Source organism: Agrilus planipennis, unplaced genomic scaffold, assembly GCF_000699045.2.
Source record: "Agrilus planipennis isolate EAB-ADULT unplaced genomic scaffold, Apla_2.0 scaffold237, whole genome shotgun sequence".
Taxonomy (NCBI): Eukaryota; Metazoa; Arthropoda; class Insecta; order Coleoptera; family Buprestidae; genus Agrilus; species Agrilus planipennis.
Genome location: NW_020438951.1, coordinates 206,354 through 229,369, shown reverse-complemented (window position 1 = coordinate 229,369; position 23,016 = coordinate 206,354). Strand labels below are relative to the sequence as shown.

The following is a 23,016-nucleotide window of genomic DNA, read 5'->3' as shown; positions in this document are numbered from 1 at the left end:
GGAGAATGTTCGTTTTGTTGATTGTTAAGAGTATTTTTATAACGAAACATTTTTTTGTTTTATACTAATTTTTCAATTGTACATAATAAATGCCTTATAATATTGCACCTACTTTATTTATGAAACATTTATTTATTAATATCAGTGCATAAATAATTTCATTTTAAAACCTACGAACAAATCGATTATTCAAAACAAAAATATTTTTAACAGTAGTTTTCCAACTCAACATTATCATTTAAATAATAATTTAAACTTATTGGCTTACATTGGAACAAAAAAAAAGCTTTACAATAAAAAACAACTTGATTATATATTCTAATATGTCCTGATATGAAAACACTTTCTGAATGGAATGAAATTTGGTCATTTATTGCATTTTTAAGTTTTAAATTTTACTTCATAATTATTATCTTGGGGTAATTTTTAAATACAGAATCCAGCATATTAATTTATTTGGAAAGAAATAGCTGTTTTAGAAACTGAAATATAACTGTGCTATAGAAATAGAATAAATAGTTAACTGAAAATTAGGTACTCGTTAAATTTCTTGTGACTTCTAGATAATTCATCATTCAATAAAATAATCTACTAAAAAGTAATGATATAAGTAAAGGATTTTCGTATTTATTTAAAATTATTGTTTCTCTATAATAACTTCGGCAACCGTGCTTACTGGGCTGCTTAAAGGGTTGCATATACATTTATTACACATTTCTACATATGCTTACCGATTTTTTTATGTGACATTCTTACAATATTTACTGCAAATGAAATTTTGTTTATATCACATTTATCCAGTTTCGGCTTGTTTATGTGATTGTGCGCTTGTTAACCAGCTGGGCTAGAGGTATGTACTGTACCATAATTTACACATTTGAGAAGCTTATAATAGTAATTAATTAAATACTTTTATTGACTTAAAAGTATTCAAACAAATTTCGCTTTTATTGCTTAGTAAACCTTGCATTTTAAAAGAGTTCAAACTAGTTATATTAGATAACATGACCATGAATAACTAATTAACCTTGTAACATAATTAAAAAAAATCCACAGTAAGTTAAATATTTTTATTTTATACATAATGTGAATTTAATCTAATTTTTTTTAAAACGTTTAGTAATTTTAGACAGTCTCTTACTGGTAATTTATATTAGGTGTATTTAAATAAATATTAATTATATATTGCAAAAAAAATTGCAATAGGTACTAGGTAAGTACTGCAAATTGAATGTATAGGTACCATTACCATTTGCAAATTGATTTATATTGATATCTGCAATTATTGATATACTTATAAATATATTAATTGGGTACCTAGTTACTTTTAATTAAGTATTATTTATTTCTGGAATATTAAAAACAAAATAATTTGTTTATATACACTTGTATTTGGGATATTGTGATAATGAAAACAATTTTTTGTTGTAACACTTTTGATACATTTTAAATAGATATATGCAAAGTTTTTGTAGGTAATATCAATATAACATATTGTTTGTTTAGTAGGTCACTAAGGCATTGCAGGAAATTGATGTCCTGAATAATAAATAATCGTCAGTAATATAATGGTTTAATTCTTTTATCAGAATTTTAAAAAATTGAATGAATAAAAAGCTACGTAACTATTCGAAAATAAATCATTACTTAATTGCGTTCTTTGAAAACACTGAAAATTAATTAATTCAATTCAAATATTAACCAGAATTAGCTGCAATTTTATTTTTAAAACAAGATTTTTATTGATAACAATAATAAAATTAGCGTGTTAGAAAGCAAGGGTTGTATGTATTTAGATAAGGGTAAGGTGCTGCCTCCATGAAGGTGTAGGCGGTCGATAGGATGAATAGTGAGTTGCACTCGTAAAGGGTTAAAGTAAATTCTCCTATTAAATTATTTGTAACAAAAAAAAATATTAATTTGGACATGATAACTATGTCTATTTTATGAAAAGAAAAATTAACAAGTTTAGACTTCAACCGTCAGTTTCACTAGTCTAAAGTCGCAATAAATAGGAAAACAGTGAAAAACCGAATTAATTTCAACCCTGAGTAGCTGTTATTAACATGAATTACAAATTTCAATTACGATTTTTCTTTTTAAAACCCGTTCTTTTCCTTTATAAACATCGCAAAGAAATAATCGTAAGCAAATTAATTTCCTATCATTTGAAGTAGTGCGTAGTTTACATAAGCCCCTTTACTTCCGGAGTTTTTATTACGGACCGCTCTCTGTCGGAAAATTGCAATGTCTTCAACCCTCGACGACGTTTTTCACCCACACATCCGCCCTTGTTTCATTGCAATTCTCGTTAGCACTACATTTACAGTGTGCTTACTTGTCTACAGTGTTTTTTTTGCCCACTTTTTATCCATTATTGTGCTAAAATTAATAAGACCTAAGACATCCAATAGCAACAAAACTTATTTTCCCGAAAATAAATATTAATAGGTATTAAATTGTAAAAATAAAAGGATAGAATGGAATAGAACAAAGGTTCATGTACCGGCCCATCTCTACCGCAAAATGATGACTGTTTCCGATAAATTATAGTAAGTTTATAATTTGGCGGAATCTTAGCCGCATCCAGAAATATTATCTGGGATTTCTGGAGATACTGTACTATGCATGAAGGTGTGCTCTTTCCGATAGATAAAACGAATTTTAAATTAAACGCGAATTAACGTAGAAATCGTACTGCAAAGTGACGTCTGTTTTCGATAAATTATTGTAAGTTCATATTTTGGCGGGCCGGTTTGGCGCATCCAGAAATATTATCTGGGATTTCTGGAGATACTGTACTATGCATCACGGTGTGCTCTTTCCGATAGATAAAACGAATTTTAAATTAAACGCGAATTAACGTAGAAATCGTACTGCAAAGTGACGTGTGTTTTCGATAAATTATTATAAGTTCATATTTTGGCGGGCCGGTTTGGCGCATCCAGAAATATTATCTGGGATTTCTGGAGATACTGTACTATGCATCAAGGTGTGCTCTTTCCGATAGATAAAACGAATTTTAAATTAAACGCGAATTAACGTAGAAATCGTACTGCAAAGTGACGTCTGTTTTCGATAAATTATTATAACTTCATATTTTGGCGGGCCGGTTTGGCCTATCCAGAAATATTATCAGGGATTTCTGGAGACACAGTACTATGCATCAAGGTGTGCTCTTTCCGATAGATAAAACGAATTTTAAATTAAACACGAATTAACGTAGAAATCGTACTGCAAACTGACGTCTGTTTTCGATAAATTATTATAACTTCATATTTTGGCGGGCCGCTGTGGCGCATCCAGAAATATTATCTGGGATTTCTGGAGATACTGTACTGTGCATCAAGGTGTGCTCTTTCCGATAGATATCACGAATTTTAAATTAAACGGGAATTAACGTAGAAATCGTACTGCAAAGTGACGTCTGTTTTCGATAAATTATTATAACTTCATATTTTGGCGGGCCGGTGTGGCGCATCCAGAAATATTATCTGGGATTTCTGGAGATACTTTACTGTGCATCAAGGTGTGCTCTTTCCGATAGATAAAACGAATTTTAAATTAAACGCGAATTAACGTAGAAATCGTATTGCAAAGTGACATCTGTTTTCGATAAATTATTAAAACTTCATATTTTGGCGGGCCGGTGTGGCGCATCCAGAAATATTATCTGGAATTTCTGGAGATACTGTACTATGCATCAAGGTGTGCTCTTTCCGATAGATAAAACGAATTTTAAATTAAACGCGAATTAACGTAGAAATCGTACTGCAAAGTGACGTCTGTTTTCGATAAATTATTATAACTTGATATTTTGGCGGGCCGGTTTGGCGCATCCAGAAATATTATCTGGAATTTCTGGAGATTCTGTACTATGCATCAGGGTGTGTTCTTTCCGAAAGATAAAACGAATTTTAAATTAAACGCGAATTAACGTAGAAATCGTACTGCAAAGTGACGTCTGTTTTCGATAAATTATTATAACTTGATATTTTGGCGGGCCGGTTTGGCGCATCCAGAAATATTATCTGGAATTTCTGGAGATTCTGTACTATGCATCAGGGTGTGTTCTTTCCGAAAGATAAAACGAATTTTAAATTAAACGCGAATTAACGTAGAAATCGTACTGCAAAGTGACGTCTGTTTTCGATAAATTATTATAACTTGATATTTTGGCGGGCCGGTTTGGCGCATCCAGAAATATTATCTGGAATTTCTGGAGATTCTGTACTATGCATCAGGGTGTGTTCTTTCCGAAAGATAAAACGAATTTTAAATTAAACGCGAATTAACGTAGAAATCGTACTACAAAGTGACGTCTGTTTTCGATAAATTATTATAATTTCATATTTTGGCGGGCCGGTTTGGCGCATCCAGAAATATTATCTGGGATTTCATTTAGAAAAATTATCTGGAATTTTTAAATACACTGTTTTATGCACCAAGATGTACTTTTTTCGGCAGATAATGCAAATCTTTTATTAAACTTAAAACATATAGCGTAGAAGATGAGCGGAGATTTTTGGAAATGTAAAAGAAGTAGGATAATTAAGAAATTTAACAAAACTGAAAACTTTTATTTAAAGTCCATCTTTGTTTATTTTTTGCAATACAAGTTCAAGGAGTTTTTGCTTTTGTTTTGTGAATTTTCTAACTCGTGTACTAAATTTCCACGAAATAGGTAGGTAGAAAGACAAGTTAAATGGGGTAAAACGAGTTTTTAGTAATTTCGCAGATAATTAAACTTGACACCTACCTGTAACGGGAATGATTTAATGTTTATTGAGCAATTTGTTGATAGTTAAAATAGCTCATTAGAATTTTTCTCTCGGTTGATCGTTTGAAGGTAATAGTGGACATTTTATGGTTAGTAAATACTTGGGTGAATCACCAAACATCGTCTGGAATAATGTAAGCAGTTGTAGAATACTAATTAGAACAAAATTATTAAATCAAGAGATCATCAGATTGATTAAAATGGCTTCCATTGTACATATGTATAGTGTTTTATTTTTCGATATGTCTCTTACCATTTTTGCATCAATTGAGATAATAATTAATGTCATCATCATCATCATAAGGTCGTCAGTCCTAAGACTGGTAGGACACGTACCTCCACTCTTTCCTATCCTGAGCTAATCCTCGCATTTCCCTAAAACTAGAACAGCCCACATCCTTAACTATTTGCGAACAGAAATCTAATCTAGGTCTACCTTTACCCCTTCTAACTCCTGTTTCTGTCTCTAATATGTCTCTGACTAGACCTTCATGCCTGAGAAGGTGTCCTAGCAACCTATCTCGCCTATTTCCTATTGACTTCTATAAAGTCATCTGTTCTCTTATTCTTTCTAATACCACTTCATTTCTAACCTTCTCTATCCTCATCATTCGCCTGTAACACCACATTTCGTACACTTCTAACCTTTTCTTTTCCGCCGCGCCCTCCGTCCATGTTTCGCACCCATACAACGCCGCGCTCCAAACATACACAAGGAATTAATGCACATAATATAAATAAAGGATAACACAAAGGTATTCCTGTGTTCCCGTGACTATCTCACGCTAAACTATCGAGGTAATAAAAATGAAAATATTTGAACAGTTTTACAGGGGCCCTTAGTGTCGGCCCCAAATGCCCTTATGTAAGTTCAGTGCTGATACCTACTAAAGAAGCCACATTTCTTATTATATTGTCGAATGCCAGTGTGGGTGTTGTGTGCTTTTCAACATTATATTCCATATAACATTCGGCATTAACTTGTAAGAAAAGACATTTACGTCATAACAAATGATCAAAGTGGAAAACGAAGGGAAAACTACCCTTGAGAGCACTACACCCTATTGTAATATGTACGTATATCTAGTCATCTATTAAATCTTTGGGGTAGTTTCAATAGAGTTGCTACCCTCTCGGCGTGTGGGTGTAATGCAAATGGCATAAAAATGTTGCGCATGACGTCACGTTGTAGTGATTCAGCTGAGGGCCGGCGCCGTAACGCGTCGCGACGCCGACGTCTAAATACTCCGTAACACGTGCATCTCCTGCAGTCACTTGTTAGCGTTTGAAATTGCGATGAGTGTATTTGTAGGAATAATAAGAAGACGTCTCGGTAATCTGCGGTAGAAGGCAGATTATAATTGTATATGAATATGTGTGTGTAAATGGACGTGTGACAGTTCGTGTTTAATGTTTTTGTCGTGCCTCGATTGTGATCAGCAATTACAGTAGACTTTCTCGTTATTATGTGGTGTAGTCCGGACGGACAAAAAAATTAAGTAAAAAAGTGACGGCTGGCGCCAGGACCTAACTCGATGTGAACATCCGCGGTTTGCTCCTCTTGCAGTTGTTGACAAAAACTTAAGTAAATGGTGCAAGAAAATGAACGTTTCTGTTTGTACGGGGATATTTCGGAAATCGACAACTCATTTTCAAAACTACGGTTTTATATGTTAAATAGGAATAATTGGAACAAAATTAGAAAGAAATTCAAAGTTAAATCTTGTTAACAGGATATATGTGGTGTGTAAAAAACATTAAAATGTAAAGTGACAAAATTGAAACAAAACTTTAGAAAACAGTTCTTTAAAATGGCAAAGTCCGTGGAAGAAGTTAATTCTATTATTTCTCAATATTTGGACTTGAGAAGTCATCAAGGTAATTGTTTGAACAAATTGTTAGATACATTTCCTTACAGATACAAATTATTATTATATATATAAATATTAAATTTCATTGTTATACTGCTAGTACTACTAAGTACCATGTAGACAATATCAGTAATGGCTCTCAGCGACCATTTTGGCAGTACCCTGAGCGCCTTAGTACTGTAGTAACTTGAACTACAGATGTCGCAGCGGTGTAGGTAGTGTCTCAAGTTTGAGCGTTTCATAATAAGTAACCATATTTAGTTCAAAGGTTTTATTAAGATCTTATTTAAAGCCTTTTTTATGGATATGATCCATAAACAGAACGGATGTTTCAAGCGAGGGTTGTTATACTTATAAAAACATGAAACATTATAGTGATTAATGATGTGGGTACCCCGACACGCGATATACCTACTCGACAAAGCCGCTGTACATAATAATAGAGGTAGTTAGTATACATACGCACAAGAACTAGTGTTTAATATTAGCAGAAATATCATTTATTAGATGATTTTTGTAACTTTCTATCGGATAATTCGCTGCGAATCGAAATTTGAATTTTCTCGAATAATTTCAATTAAAGGGTTCTGATTTATCAGAAATTAATAAAACCCTTGTAGGCATGTTTTGGGGCTTTAATACTGTAGCCACTTGATCAGTTCATGTCATTAAGTCGCGTTGTTACTGTTGTCATATTTATAATGATATTAATTTGATTTTTTAAATATATTTCCCATGAATTTTCTTAGTTTCTTAATGGAGTAGTTTAAGCCATTTTGGTATACAGACGGTGACAAAATAGATTAGCAATTTCCAAGTCCTGTAATTCATTGGCTACTATAAGAAATCAATTCAGTTTCAAAAGTCTAATAACTCATTGGATTCTCATCGTATATTACATCAAATCAGTTAAAAACTGTTCTCTCTTTCTCATAAAAACGTAATAATAAAACAAGTATTAGAATGTTTAAAAGTACAATACATATGCTGTAACCTCTGACCTTCCATATATCAATTTCACTTCTTCGGTCAAGTGTCCAACTTTTTGATATCATTGAACAAAATTTTGCATAAGTTGGATCTGTGTGTAAGAATGGTATCTCATTGTTTAGGTACATTAAATTAATTATCAATTACGTATTAAAGATCGATTGAGTACCATTTCATGCGTGATATGATTAGAATCCAATGAGCTATTTGACTATGAAATCACCCATTTATTGTGTCACCTGTGAGTCTACAGTTTTCCTTGTTAATTGCTTTTGTGTATGTTCAGTACATTCTTTATGTAGAATTTAAAAAGAGTCCCACTCTTAATTACCACGACAAACAGTTTTCTTATGTGCTAAGGCGGGTATCACCCACGTAATTTCCTTGTGGGTTCCTACAGGGCGAAACTTCGTGGCAGAACACGTGCCTGCAGGGTAAATTCTTTGTTATGGTAATTACAGGTAATATTTTTTGTTATTACTTAATTACCTACCTACTCTTTATCGCAGTCTCGTAATTTTCTAGTTTGTCCAATTCAATTTTACAAGAAAATCAAATGAAATTCTGTTGAACTAAACTAAAAGAAACAGTAATTGTAAAACAACTGTAATTTTCCCATAGCAAGTCGTATTTTTCAAAAGAAAATACCGCTAGTATTGGGATCCGTCAAATGGGAGGAGCCTAAAAACATGGCGCCGATTAGGGAAAATTTATCGTAGTTCCTATAGTGTACCGTGCAATTTCCAAGCTTTTAAATTACGATAAAATGATAAGTATTGACACAATATGTGATTGGGCTGACACAAAGCTTCGGAAAGGATATTTCGTTGAAGGTGAGCGTGTTTTAATTGCCAATCACATTATAAAATTCGGAAATAACAAATCCGGAAGCCAGCCTTCAAATTCCGTCAAGTTTACTGCCTACTTTTTACAAACTTCGGATTTAAAAAGTGATTCACGTTATATAATTGGTGAGGTGATTCTGGGTGATTTAAGCAATATCATATCAATGACTTGCACGTGCAAAGCCGATTTAAGAGAACGTTGCAAAGACATTATTGCAACTTTGTTGTATTGCAGCAGGTAGGTTCTTAACCTCAAAATACTTATATCGTATCATTAGAATTGTGTTAAATCAATTACACAGGAATAAATAATTTCTCACTTTATAATTTTAGTATGATTCTAGTTTTAAATGTTAAGGTTATGGCTGATGGTAAATACTTGCTGAAATATAATCATGTGCATTAAAATGACGTGAACAAATTTTTATTCCAGAATTCACTTCTTTGATACCTACTGCTTTCATCCAAGCTTCTATTAGTTTACTTTTTTCTCTAATTTTCCGAATATATTTTTTACATATATAAAACGGTTAGTTTTTATTGGAAATTAATTAATGTAGGTGAAGAGTGAACATCTATGTCTGAAGTGCTATTGCAGCTTTTCACTGAACATATTTACTTTTTATTTGATTTAACTTTAGAAGAAAACTTCGTCGACTCCACCATCAAAAAAATTTTTACTTTTTTAACGTGTTTTATTATTTTAATAAACAATTTTACAATTTGCGTGCACAGTTCCTATGTAAATTTTTCCCTCATTCGAGTTATAAATTTTGCCACCAGATGGTATATGCCCATTTGACGGATCCCAATAAAGATCATCTGATGAGGTATCCCTAAGTTCGATACCAATCGTTTAAAAATTCAAATTAAAAATTAGAATTCCTCTCTTAACTAACAAGAAATGCAATGGAGAGGTACCGTGGCTATTTTGATTCTACAGAATGTATTTTTGCTTCTTCATCACTATTCTCCCTCCGTCGACGTTAACTCTAATATTAATGTCTATTGGAATATTCATATCTACTTATATTTCTCCAGCGTCACTGATTTGTTTTTCTTCGTTCTTAAAATAGGGCCTTTACTGTGTAGGTGCCTTTTTCTGCCATTAAATTGTAATTGATTAAGTAGTTCGAGTACTGGTGGTAAAAATAGCTCTTTGTATTGCCGAAGTTTTGGGGTGACACTTAGTCAATGTGAAATTTACTAGAAAGGATATAATTACAACACAAATATCGTACAAGTAGGATAAAAATAAAATAATAATGGGGAAGATAAAATGAACTCTGTAGGGCCAGAAACTATAATTCTGTTACAAAAATAGCTACCAAAATTAATGCATTTTTAGTGGGTAGTATATCAATAGTTTTTAGACACTTCTTGTATATAAATCTGACCACATAAAAGTATATGTTTATATCCCTCGGGAACAGTACTTATTTTCTAGATAAAAGGTACCCTGTGTCCTTTTCTGTACCCCTAATAACATATGTACAAAATTTTATTGTAGGTTTTACCTACGACTTCGTTCAGGTTGAAGTCCAAAATAAGTGTTAACGATCATCAACGACCACACAAAACTAATTTTTTCTATCCCTCGGGAACAGCATTTTTTTCTGGTTCTGTCCTTTTCTGTACTTCTGACAATGTATGTACAAAATTCTGAATTCGTATTCCTGCATTTTCGCAGTTTATGAATCTAAATATCCTGACAACATTATTGTTTTCGATAAGCGAATGTTAGATAATTTATTAGTCCATAATATGTAAACAACAGTGGCATAGCAACGTTTTGGCTTATATCCAGGGTCGTCCTTAATTTCAAAATTCCTTTGTGCACCTATAAACTAGGCCAAAATTTTGGAATGCTTCCAGAAAAAATAAGACACAAAAAACCACAGACGTTCTTTGTTGAATCGAAAAAAAAATTAGTTTTGACTGGACGAATATACTATATGTATACTCTAAATTTGTTTTATTCCTTTGTCCTTAATGTCATACATAGAAAGAATTGAAACTGATACCTCCTAATAAAGATGGGAGACGAAAAATTAGAAGAAGTGGGCGATTTTAGGTATCTAGGAAGTCAGATAAGTCAGGACGGAAGGAATAGTAGGGAATAGAGGAGAGCGTAGGGTCGAGTCGCCGTCAATAAAAAGAAGTTCTATGTTCGCGAACGGTTAATTTAGAAATTCGGAAAAGGTTGTTAAAGGTGTATGTTTGTAGCATGACGCTGTACGGGTGCGAAACATGGACAGGAGGCGCGGCGGAAAAGAAAAGGTTAGAAGCGTTCGAAATGCGGTGATACAGACGAATGCTGAAGATACCGTGGATGGAGAAGGTTAGAAATGAATAAGTATTACAAAAAGTCAATAAGAAATAGGCGATATAGGTTAGTAGGACATCTTCTCAGGCATGAAAGCCTAGTCAGAGACATATTATTACTGTTCGAAAATAGTTAAGAATATGGGATGTTCTAGTTTTAGGGAAATTCGAAGATTGGCTCAGGAGATGAAAGATCGGAGGTGTGTGTCCAACCAGTCTTAGGACTGATGACCTTATGATGATGATGACCTCCTAATATTTTAATTTTTAATTTTTATGTGTACTTTTACTCCTTACATGTTATCTGACATTTGACTCCTATTCTATATTCTACTTTACGAACCAGTTAAATGATCCGCGATGTGAGACAGCCTTAAATAACATTATAACATTTAAAAGTCAGTTAGTTCAATTCACCTTTTCCTTCGGTACACATCCACAATAAATTAAATACCATCGGCATGACTTTTGATACATTGCGAACATGCCAACATCCTGTTCTATATTGGGATTCACCCCTGCTGTGCAAAGTTAGTGTTCCCCAGGCGCTTCCCCGGCAAAATAAATATAAAGGGATAGACAATTTAAATGTGGTACTTAATACTCTGGAATGCAATTGGGGATAAGCGTGGGACCCGTTATGAATGGGATGACGCATGATGTCAACAGTAAAATTCTTGTGTTAGGGGTCGGCTAATGGTACGTAAGAATGTTACATCTGATATTCACTATTAAGGGGGTGCTTCTTTAATGGCTGCCAACTATGCCCAAATTACTAAGACGTATATGAATTTGTGGAAATATACTAGTTAACTAAATTTTTAGAAAACTTATTCACATTTTAATTTTCTATTAGTATTACTATACTAATATATATATAATGTTCTTTAGTCCATTTTGCGAATGGTCTCCCAGTTGGTCCAATGTATACTTACTAACAGGAAGGCCTTTGGCAAAATAGTCCATAGAGGACTTTAAAAACTACTAGTGGCATATATTAGTAGGAAATCGAAATATGAATAAGTTTACATAGGACTAACGATACGATCATTTGCAGAATGGAGCAAAGAACACCATAACAGTACCATCAGTAACATATTCCAGCAGTAAATTGAAATATGAATATGTGTAAAGTATATACTGAAGTCTCTGCTTAATAGACAATTCCAGCTAGACAAAGGCGGTTACTTGGTGGCAATTTTATTTCCTCGTCCGCCACTTTAAAAAAAAAAGTAAAAGTAGAGATATTTAAATAGATGTTTGTTTGGTGTTTGAAAGGATTATTAGATGCTCCACTCGTCTTTTGTTTCACTGCTGAAAACCTCTCTTTTTATCGCTAAACGTTCATTTGCGCTTAAAAGCTCCGGTTTATTGGAGACTCATGCTTTACGAGTATAATCTGGAACGCTACTCCCCCGACAAAATTTTATTTTCCTCCCTCGGATTTTCGTTGCCAGCAAAAACGTATATTTACATTTATGCCTTGTATAAAATAAGCAATTTACTCTCAGGTTTCATCCAGTTATCTTATTTTTTCAAACCCGTTGTATCACCTTATTGTTTGTGATAAAATCACCAAGTTATTTTTATTGTGTTATTTCTGTCGTCAATCGCATGCACATAAACAAGGAAATTTTTAAAAAATACAATACAATAAACAACGAAATGTCGTCACTAAACTCCACAAAAGACGCTCTGATAACAATTAGACATAAATTAAAATGATTACACTGATAAACAATCCATACCTAGATACGTACAAAAAGAAAAGTCATGAAGCTTTCTCATTAACGCCTCGGCTAAACGCTGGGACCTAGACAGCTGAAATTTTGTACACAAGTTTCCTTTATGATGTATACAAGGATAAGGGAGGATATTTCGAAATTCAGCCCCTGAGGGGGTGAACAGGGGTGACAAAGTTTGTAATATGGAACATTTTTGTTTGTGGTTAAATTTAAAGCGTTTTCGGTAGGACAACTGCTTGTACGTTCTAATATCTTTAAATAAGTTGAAAGCGCAATTATTTATTATACTTTTCTACAATAAGCACACAAAGTGTAACGCGAATAAACTTAAAACAAACTGTCGCAGAAATACGCGTGTGTACGTAGAATTTTTATTTATGTCAGTACCTAGAGGATAAAGGATATCGTTGTTTTGTTGAAAAGTTTACTGGGCTTAAAAGCGACGCGTCTGTATGATTTAGGTAATTCAATAAGTTCCCAAACTCATCATGTTGCTTATCTTGAGCTTGCTGTTCCAGCAACTCGACTGTGAATTCTTGAGAATAAACATCGCCGGTTATCTGCCGCATTATCACAACCAAAGTCCTTCAGCGTCGTTATTTATGCTCGAACTTTTCCCATTGATGTGAAAACTGTTTGGAACAGCGATGCAAATTATAATTTACGGTGCCCTGTCCGTCTGTTTTATGTGTAAACTTATCTGACATTTTGCTGATTCTATCTAGGACTATTCATCTGCGAATTTAATATTTCGTCTTCGCGTTTACTCCTTTTTTTACATTTAATTCGTCTCTAACTAACCCTTCATGTCACAAAAGGTGTCCTACACAGAGTTATTTATATATGCTCTTCGAAAATGACCTTTGACCTAACCAATTGTATAGCGTTTCTAATAAATCCAAAATCTGCTGAAATCTTTGCTAACTTTTCGTATTTTTTTGGGTTAACAGGTGAAAAAACAAGTGTATACTTTGTTATTTAAAATTGTATTTTGCTATGAAAACTTTAAAATCTGGCCTAAATTGCTTAAGCCAAACGTTAACATGTTAGTATTCCTTTCTCATTACCCTTAATATTCATGCAGAATTAAGACATTGTAAACTTTAGTGACTGATAACACGTAAGCATTTTCTTCTTCCACATTTTTCCATTTTCCGAATTTAGTCCTGAAAAGTCGCAGATTCATAATTCCTGGTAGAGACTATATTTCACATTACCTTTCATTCTGATTAAACAAATAATGTTGTTTTCCCTCAAAATTCAATTTAATTCTTAATTGGGATGTTGCCAACTTTCAGCCTCTGTCCTCTTTAGGGGCTAAATATAATCCGTTGTGTATAAATAGATTATATGCTTTTCTTACCCGATTGGCTTTCTTATTTGGCTCAAAATTAAAATTAATTTCAACTTGTCCTTATCTTTTTTTTTTCTTTTAGACGCAAAACAATTTCATTCAATTTTCCATACCAAAACAAATACCTACTAAAATGATAAAGTATTTTTAAAAAAAACCCTGTTGTAATCGTTTTCAACAATACGCTGTGGATAAACACTCTGTATATTGTCCTTAATAAGCCGTTACAAGTCATTATCGATTTCGCGTTACGGCAAGTCATAAATAATGATATGGGAAAGTTGGGGTCCATGATGAAAATGTAAAAAGGGCCCCGCTTGGGTTCATCATCCTAGTTGAAGCGAGCGACTTTCGTTTTTTATTACAAAAGAAATATTGTGCATCGTCATAATGCAGCTTTCATTATTAAGATTAAAAATTTAAAGGACCGTTCTTTGTTGGACATCCTTTAACGCTTATCGTCGCCTGTTCTTCGGTCCCTGGCAATGTTCCCATAAAACAATTTAATTCTCTGCGTTAGAACAGGACCGACGATATATTTACAAGAAAATTGCGCCGACCAACGGAATTAACCAAAAGCCGTAAAACTTCTCTTTGGACTTTAAATTTAATATACATTGAGAGAGTTGTGATACTCATAAAATGGTAAAACTTAACAGACTAAACTAGCCATCGGTCGTAATTTGGCTAGAAACGAATGAAAAGAAATGAACGAAAACGGCACAAGCAAATCCTGTTGATAGTAATTAGTTTGGTACCTGAAACCTTCGCATCCATTATGTAAGTCATCCAGGTCAAAGTGCCAAACTGGCTCTCTTATTAAAGAGATAATTTTACTTTTAACTGTAGTCAAACTGTCTAGACAACCAAGGCAATGATCGGTTTAAATAAAGCTTTGTAGAAATTCGTACAAAAAGCTAAACGCCCAATGTAGCAAAGAAGTTTTTTCTTTATACGTTTTCCCTTTTTTTAAAAGTTGAATTGAGTTTTTTTGTGTTTTATTACACAGCTTTTTTAATGTCAAAGAGGCTCACCTTTTCACTTTTCTTCATTTGCAGGTCTCATTTTCTTACGTTTTCAACGTGACGTACACAAGTCCTTTTCGCCACGAGTGTAAAAATTAATTTAAAGTTTTTGTCGATAACAATAAAACTTCAGATATGCAGTCACAGTTGTTTAAAGTTTAAAAAATTATATCTAATAAATTTTCTGTATAAGTCCAAATAAAAAACTAAAAAACTGGTGTGCAAGGGATAGAGCAAATGTTAAGATAGGAGACGAAAAATTAGAAGAAGTGACTGATTTTAGGCATCTAGGACGTCAGATAAGTCAGGGTCAGCGCAGGGTCGAGTCGCCTTCAATAAAAAGAAGTCATTTCTATGTTCGCGAGCGGTTAATTTAGAAATTCGAAAAAGGTTGTTAAAGTTGTATGTTTGGAGCACGGCGCTGTACGGGTGCGAAGCATGGACAGTGGGCGCGGCGAAAAAGAAAATGTTAAAAGCGTTCGAAATGTGTGTTATAGGCGAATCATGAGGATACCGTGAATAGAGAAGGTTAGAAATGAAGGGGTATTAGAAAGAATTGGAGAAAAGAGGACTCTATGGAAGTCAATAAGAAATAGGCCAGATAGGTTGGTAGGACACCTTCTCAGGCATGAAGGGGTCTAGTCAGAGACATATTAGAGGCAGAAACGGGAGTTAGGAGGGGAAGAGATAGACCTAGATTAGATTACTGTTGGCAAATAGTTAAGGATGTCGGTTGTTCTAGTTTTAGGGAAAATCGAAGATTAGCTCAGGATAGGAAAGAGTGGAGGTACGTGTCCAACCAATCTTAGGACTGACGACCTTATAATGATGATGAGTCCAAATAATTCAGTACAACGCCTACATAAAATCACTATATTTATATAGATGTAGATAGCATCTTTTAGTCTTTATATAAATTTAGACTTTTGTTATTCCGGTTTTTCAAATTTATCCGTCCCTTTTTTGTTCAAACACCTTTCTGGATCTTTTCTCGGATGGAAATGATAAGGTTGTGCCCATTACGTTTTCTTTGTTGTCGTGAAAAAGCTCGTTGTTGAACACCGTCGCAAATTTGCGCGCTGAATTCATATGCATCTATAGATCCACAACTTCTACAGCAACTGTTACGACATCGTGGCTGTTCTTAACAAAAGATGCCAGACAATGATTGCAATTCGCCACCGAGCAGTTTTAATACCGATAACGCGACAGGGGCCTTTGCAATTTTGCAATCTATGCAGTAGAGAAATAGTAATGCCCGATGGCAACATTCACATCTTGCATAACTTTATGCAGCATGCACTTTGCAATCACAGACCCACATATTGCACTAAATCGCGATAGCGTTGTTCGATATCAAATGATAGATACCACATGTGCTGCACATGAAATGTTTGAACAACTATATTCGAAATAATTATTGTTCGACATTAATGTAAACAGTACAATAGTGAGTTGTTACGTATTCAAATAGACAAATTTATTTCCTGTACCCAAGAGGGAAAAATATGGGCGAAATTTCCCCCTAGATTCCCCTAATTTCTGAATTACTGCAGCCCTGTGATAAAAAAAGCATAAAATAAAGTAGTCATTAAATATTATCAATTTTCTTTTGATGCTAAACAGTAATAAGCTTCCTTTTCGGTGAAAATCATATGTAAATCGCTTAATAAATACTGAAATATCCCTTTGTAAGTGTTCCTACATAGAAACAAACTGTTTTGTACTTTAATATCTACACAATTTTGTATCTGGCAATCCCAATTCTGTATTCATTATTTCTTTTAATTTGTTCTTTTCAGGGGATGAGGGTGTGTTGTTGCACTACGATCCCGCGGCCGCAGCAGCAGCAGAAGGCGTCGTGCTCGTCAATCCCGCAGGTAACATCCCCAGTGGTGTCAATGGTGGCGGTCCGGTGCTGCAGCAGCGCTGGGTCACGTTGACGGCTAGCATGTGGCCCGCCGACGAACCGACGGCCGCACCAGCCCGTGGAGGTGCCGGAGGTGGCTGGAGACTTCCTGGTGATCGACTTCCGCTACTCGCCGCCGTCTTCTGTGGGGCTGCCCTGGTCGTCTGCGTACTTTTTGCCATTATCGCCTACCGTTGTTGCATCATGCCCAAGCGAGATAAACACTTCTGTAAGTTACATTTTGCTTGTTAAGGGTTGCCCACGCGTTAACGTAACACAAATTGGGGGTAAGGGGTCCAACCTGACGTAAAATTGAGTTAAAATGTCACGAAACTATGGATCATGTACTTCGATTACCCAAAAACACCTTTTAGTCAAAGGACATGTCATCTTATGGCACCCTGTTGTGATTGTATGATATACAAATGTATATTGGCTTCAACCACTATAAAGAATAAAATTTTGAGTATCCAAACTTAAAAATTGCTTAAAAGGGGTTCCAAATTATAAATCATTTTCTTCGATTCCCCAAAAACACGTTTTAGTCAAAGGAGATGTCATCTTATGACACCCTGCTGTAATCATATGATATACAAATGTAAACTGGCTTTAACCATTGTAAAGAACGAAGTTTTGAGTGTTCAAATATGAAAACTGTTTAAAAAGGGTTCGAAACTAAATCATTTTCTTTGATTTCCCGAAAACACCCTCTCGTCACAGGATCTGTCATCTTACTACACCCTACCGCGTTTGTATCTTATACAAATTTCAATTGGCTTGAACCGTTGTAAAGCGAAAAGTTTTAAGCGTCTAAATTTGAAAATTGCATAAAAAGGATTCCAAATTATAAATTATTTCCTTCTATTCTCCAAAAGCACGTTTTAGTCAAAGGACATGTAGTCGTATGACACTCTGGTGCGATTTCAAATTATAAATCATATCCTTCGATTTCCCAAAAACACGTTTTAATCAAAGGACAAGTCATCTCATTATGCCCTGGTGTAATTATATGATATACAAATGTAAATTGGCTTGAACCACTGTAAAGAACTAAGTTTTGAGTGTCAAAATTTGAAAACTGTTTTAAAAGGATACCATTTTCTTTGATTTCCTGAAAACACACTTTCGTCAAAAAATCTATCATCTTACTACACCTTGCTACGATTATATTAGTTATAAATTTCAATTGATGTGAACCATTGTAAAGAACAAAGTTTTGAGCGTCTAAATTTGAAAAATTGCTTAAAAAGGATTCGAAATTATGAATCATTTCATTCGATTTTCCAAAAACACGTTTCGTCGAAACACATGTCATCTTTTGACACTCTGCCTAACATATATCATCTACAAATTTAAATTGGCTTGAATCACTGTAAAGAGCGAAATTTTGAGAGTCCAAATTTAACAATTGCTTAAAAAGGGTTCGAAATTATGAATCATTTCATTCGATTTCCCAAAAACTGGTTTTCTTCAAAGCACATATCATCTTACGACACCTTGCCATGAAATTTTCAATCTATTTTTGCCAGACTGTCTCAGAATCTAATAAGTGTAAAATGACATTAAACAGAACTCAACATTTGTTAGTTTTTTTCTGGAAACTCTAAAAGCAGCGAAGTCTTTTTGTATCTAATATTAACTTCATACTTTATGTTGCCCTATAAAAAACGGTAAAATACGAGATGAACCAGTCGTAAAATGAAAATATGATTACATTCCTCGGGCATTTCCATCTAAGATGTTTGCTTAATACAATTTTCCATTTGTAGCATTGTGTCCCTTTGGTGTCTAAATCGGCAAAACAAAAGAGGGAGTAGGTACTTTGTAGGTATTATAAAATGCAAGTGGACTGACTACTCTATATGCGTAGGATTACTACTAGCATTTTTATTTTCACAAGTGAAGCGAGTTTTAAGTAGCATCAAAGTGTAGCCAAGAGTCTTTTAACGTTTTGCTAACGACTATGTACACATTTACGACATCTTATGTTACTTATGCATTTGCAAGCTTTGAGTGAATAATAGAGTTCTTAAAAACAGCAATAAGAAATATAAAAAGCCAGTTAATGGCTTAGTTAATTAATTGATGTGGAAAGTGAGGTCTGTCTTGCATCTGGACTTAAAATATCTATATGAATAAAACAATCTCAACTATGTGTGTTCTACTTCTGCCTCATCGTAAAGTTAGCGAATACCGCGCGGACGACCTGACGACCTTTGGGCAAAGTTATGAAAGAATCAGCTAGTGTTTTATTAAATTGTTCAGTACAATGTTTTTCTAATCATTATAATCGAAATGTCCAAAATCCATAAAAAGCAAACTGCCAAAATCGTACCGTGATTTGGAGAGAACATTGAGTAAGTACTTTTTTTCTGCTTAAACCGGAAAATAGACTTTGATGGCCGGTAAAATTGACTTATAGCCGCTAAACGCTTTGATTGAAAACAAATTAATCGTTTTCCTGACCATAGATTGCATCATCGCGTTTAATTATAAATCCATTCGTTGATTACTCGTTCACGTCTTTCGAACGCTAATTCCGATCGAAAGTTTTACGAACGAACTAATAATTTCCTCTAAAATAGATCGATTCCTCCTACTACTTCTTCTTACTTTATTCGACAGATCTATCGCAAATGAATGCTGAAGATACTTGGAAATTGAATACCTACTTAACACCCTCGTAGAATATAAAACAGCTTCCGTCCGAATTAAAGAACCAAAAGGCCCACGCAATTGCTAATAATTTCGTTTCTAACTATTTATTAAGTGCTTGATAAATGTCAGCTTCCACATGACTGAAAACATGCTCCCCCAAATAAATCTCCCAAAATAATAATCTTACTGGAATCAAGTCAAACTATTGCCCTTGAAATTTCTCTCTAATCACTGAAGATAAGAGAAAACTGTCTTTTCTTTTGAAAAGAGGTTATAGGTACCGAGGTACCTTTACAATAAAAATACTGACTCTCAGATATTTTTCAAATTCTGAGGATATAGAAATGCCCAAGATATTTTTCAAATCTAATTTATTAAGATTATTACCTGTATAGTTACGTTTGATTCTATTTGCAGGTCTACGAAAATCAGAAGACGATCGAGCATCATCTCAATTACCCATGGGACCTAATAACGCCACTTTTCCAACACAATCGGCTGTTTACGCAGAAGGAAAAGGATGCAGTTGGGGCTACACCAATAGACTCGTGCCAGCCATTCCTGGTCAAGGTGGACAATGGGTTTATAGCACGAGGGGCACAATGGGGGGACCGCAATGCACCCAGTGCCCCGGAATTTGTCCGGTGCCCAGAAGTAGCAGTAATCCTGGCAGCTCAAATTTTCAGGTGAAGACTTAACATTGTTTAATTTCTTATGGAGTGCTTTTAGGACCCCTATTACCAATCGTCCCGCACTCTTTTCCATCATTTCATTAAAATCCTTTTTCAGGTACGACCAAATTCTTCTATAAATCATTCAACAAGAAGAGAGAGACCTGTAAGTCAACCGGTGCAATTTGGGCCTTGCGATGTTCCATTGAATGGAAACGATCTTTACGTTAAACAGGTGCCAATTCCAGAAATATCCGAATTTTCTCCCCAGGGAGCTCAGTATGCTTCCAGCAGTAGTAAGTACTTATTGCCTTGCCATAACAGACAATCAATAATTCACTTAATATTAAGTTATTTTTAGTGTTCACTATTTATCATATGCTACATAGACTTCACTTGATTCAGTCTTTATTGACTTTATTTAAAAAAAAAATTGAAAAAAAAAAAACGATTCGTTTTTTCTAGTATAGAGTATGGATATTAATCGTTAATAAAAGAAGCGTGAATTATTTCCCTTGTACTCTTACTGTTTATGTACTTATGATCTAAAACTCTTTTTTAATTAAAACTAATTTTCATAGGACTCGGTCTTGTTCAGTTTTAGATGAAGTTAACTCAAAAGAAGGGGAAGCTACTCTAAAAACTCGAAGTCTTCCAGCCTGGGTAAGATCGAAGCCTAGACCATTGTCCACGGAAGATGACCTCAACGATTTATATGCTAAGGTAGGTAAATTAATATTTTAGGGGAAAGTAAAACTAAAAACTATTCTCATATTATTCGAGAATATTTTTATCTTAACTTTTTTCCCTTCCCTATCCCTTTTTATTTACAGAATAGCAGAACAGAGTCTTCTCTTAGTTTCGCATGATCTACAAACCCATTAATTATATTCTTTCTTAAAAGCACCTTATTCTGACCCATATCTCAGACTTATTAATGATAAATAAGCAATTATGGACCAAGGGTGAAAGTTCTGCAACATCAACAAAAAAATCATTTTTCGACTGTATAATCTTAGTAATTATATAATCTCCTTTTTTGGTCATTCGTTTCTTCATATTTATTGTGATTTTTTAGCCCTGAAGAAGCCTTTTAAGTCACTTTGATTATATATTTTAATTAAATAAAACCGTCACTCCATAACTGCTTGTCTTACTTATCATAAACTTTTTGATCTTATTCATGAGATGTTTAATCTAAATCTGAGATTTGACTGGTGCTTTTTTTTTGGGAAACATGTCCAATAATAATTACAACAGGAAAAGCTTCACTTAAACTTTATAAGTGAATCTTCGCCTATTTGTTTTATTTTATTAAGATATTATTAAGTTATTTTTTTTTTTCTTTAAGGTAAATTTTAGCAAAAAAAGGAAGAATCGAATGCGGAACGACGAAGCAGCTATAATAGCCCTTAGCAAGTCGAGAAGTCAGTTTCTTCATAAAGACACCGATTCGTTGGTGGACAACGAAGCTGTGATTGTTTACGATGAACGAACAGCCCTTTAATTGATGCCCCTTGGCATTTTTATCACACGTTTGCATATCTCATTAAATTTTGTGAAGTTCATACTATACATACATTATTCATATCGTCGTCGATGTAGAATAAACGGTAGCAAATCTTTTTTATATAAGATGGAATTGTATTAATCTCTGTGATACACGCAAGTTTAAAAGTAAGTTTAATAATAGTAATCATCGTGAATGTGAGTGGTGTACACTTCTTAAAAAAATAAAAAAATAACACACTTAATGCAGAATTAAAAAGACAATAACTACCGAACAAGAAATTAAAAATTGTAGAAACGTAAACAAAGAAAAATGCTTTTTAATATTTCAAAAAGAGTTTTCTTAATGTTAACTCTACACTTGTCAAGTCTTTAAAAATGTTTCACGAGAAATTGACCAGTCTCAGTGAAATTTTAAAAATTATACTATTGAGTTTATTATTTCTTCAGAAGATATGTATTCACTGATTAAGTCTTTGAAACATTTGCGGTAAATTAAGTTCAAAAATGCAAGATGTTAAGTATAAATTTGCATATTTTATTTCTTCTTAAGTAAAGACAAAACTGGCGCCATTTAGTCAAAACTCACTCCTCTTCTAATGTGTGATAACAAAGAGGAACGAGTGTACAATTAAAATACATTTTTATGTTCAATTTCAACGTCTGATGACTACACTTTGGTCAATTTTTTTTATTCAACGTTATTCAGTTATTGTATTGGAGTGTTATTTATTACGAAATTTCCATTATATATTATATAATTGTTTATTGAAAATAAATACATTTGGATTATATTGTATATTAAACATTTTAAGTAGGTATAACAATATTGCATTATTATAAACATCACTTGCAAAGTATCTGAGTTTTGCCATCACGAGCGAACACAATCAATCAAATGGTTTAGATTTTGTGCCCTTGTAATGAAAAACAGCAATTAGTGCTATTAAGGTAGCATGCGTACTTAATTGCATCTATGATATAGATAGATCATCAGTTTAACTATTTATCAACTATAGTTATGTTAAATAGTAGTTTTTGATGTTATTTACCTGCACTTACTGACCATTAAAGTTAATGATCATTTTATTATGTATTTTTTTTTTATTAAAATAACTTGTTAATGCTCACTGTTATTACGGCTACTCTTTTTTACTTTCAAGTTACTCATTACCTCACAGTATTTAACTTAAATTAATTTTCATTTCATTCCCCGATGTTACTAAATATGAATTTAATAAATAATATTTTCCTTTTAGCATACGGCTTGTTTTTTACTGTCCTTTTCCTTTAGTTCAGCAATTAATAGACCGAATACACCCCTTTCTGTTTAA

The 23,016-nt window shown here is 33.6% G+C and overlaps 2 protein-coding genes across 3 annotated transcripts in view; both read left to right on the top strand.

The window, feature by feature from the left end:
- Positions 1 to 107, top strand: part of LOC108741161 (eukaryotic translation initiation factor 2A-like) — a 6,432-nt gene extending 6,325 nt beyond the window's left edge. Inside the window, exon 11 of the mRNA XM_025974807.1 lies at positions 8 to 107. The gene's annotated coding sequence lies outside the window, so the exon portion shown is untranslated. The remainder of the gene's footprint in view (positions 1 to 7) is intronic.
- A 640-nt stretch (positions 108 to 747) lies between these two features.
- Positions 748 to 22,771, top strand: LOC108741158. 2 transcript variants are annotated; one of them, XM_018475846.1, is made up of 6 exons: positions 748 to 850; positions 16,738 to 17,073; positions 19,920 to 20,188; positions 20,292 to 20,469; positions 20,772 to 20,896; positions 21,525 to 22,771. In XM_018475846.1, exons 2-6 carry the CDS (start codon positions 16,887 to 16,889, stop codon positions 21,678 to 21,680), a joined length of 915 nt encoding a protein of 304 aa, XP_018331348.1. In that variant the 5' UTR covers positions 748 to 850; positions 16,738 to 16,886; the 3' UTR covers positions 21,681 to 22,771. The 2 variants fall into 2 exon arrangements, with proteins under 2 accessions (XP_018331348.1, XP_018331346.1); XM_018475844.2 differs by lacking the exon at positions 748 to 850 and adding an exon at positions 6,085 to 6,658.
- Positions 22,772 to 23,016: the final 245 nt, after the last annotated feature.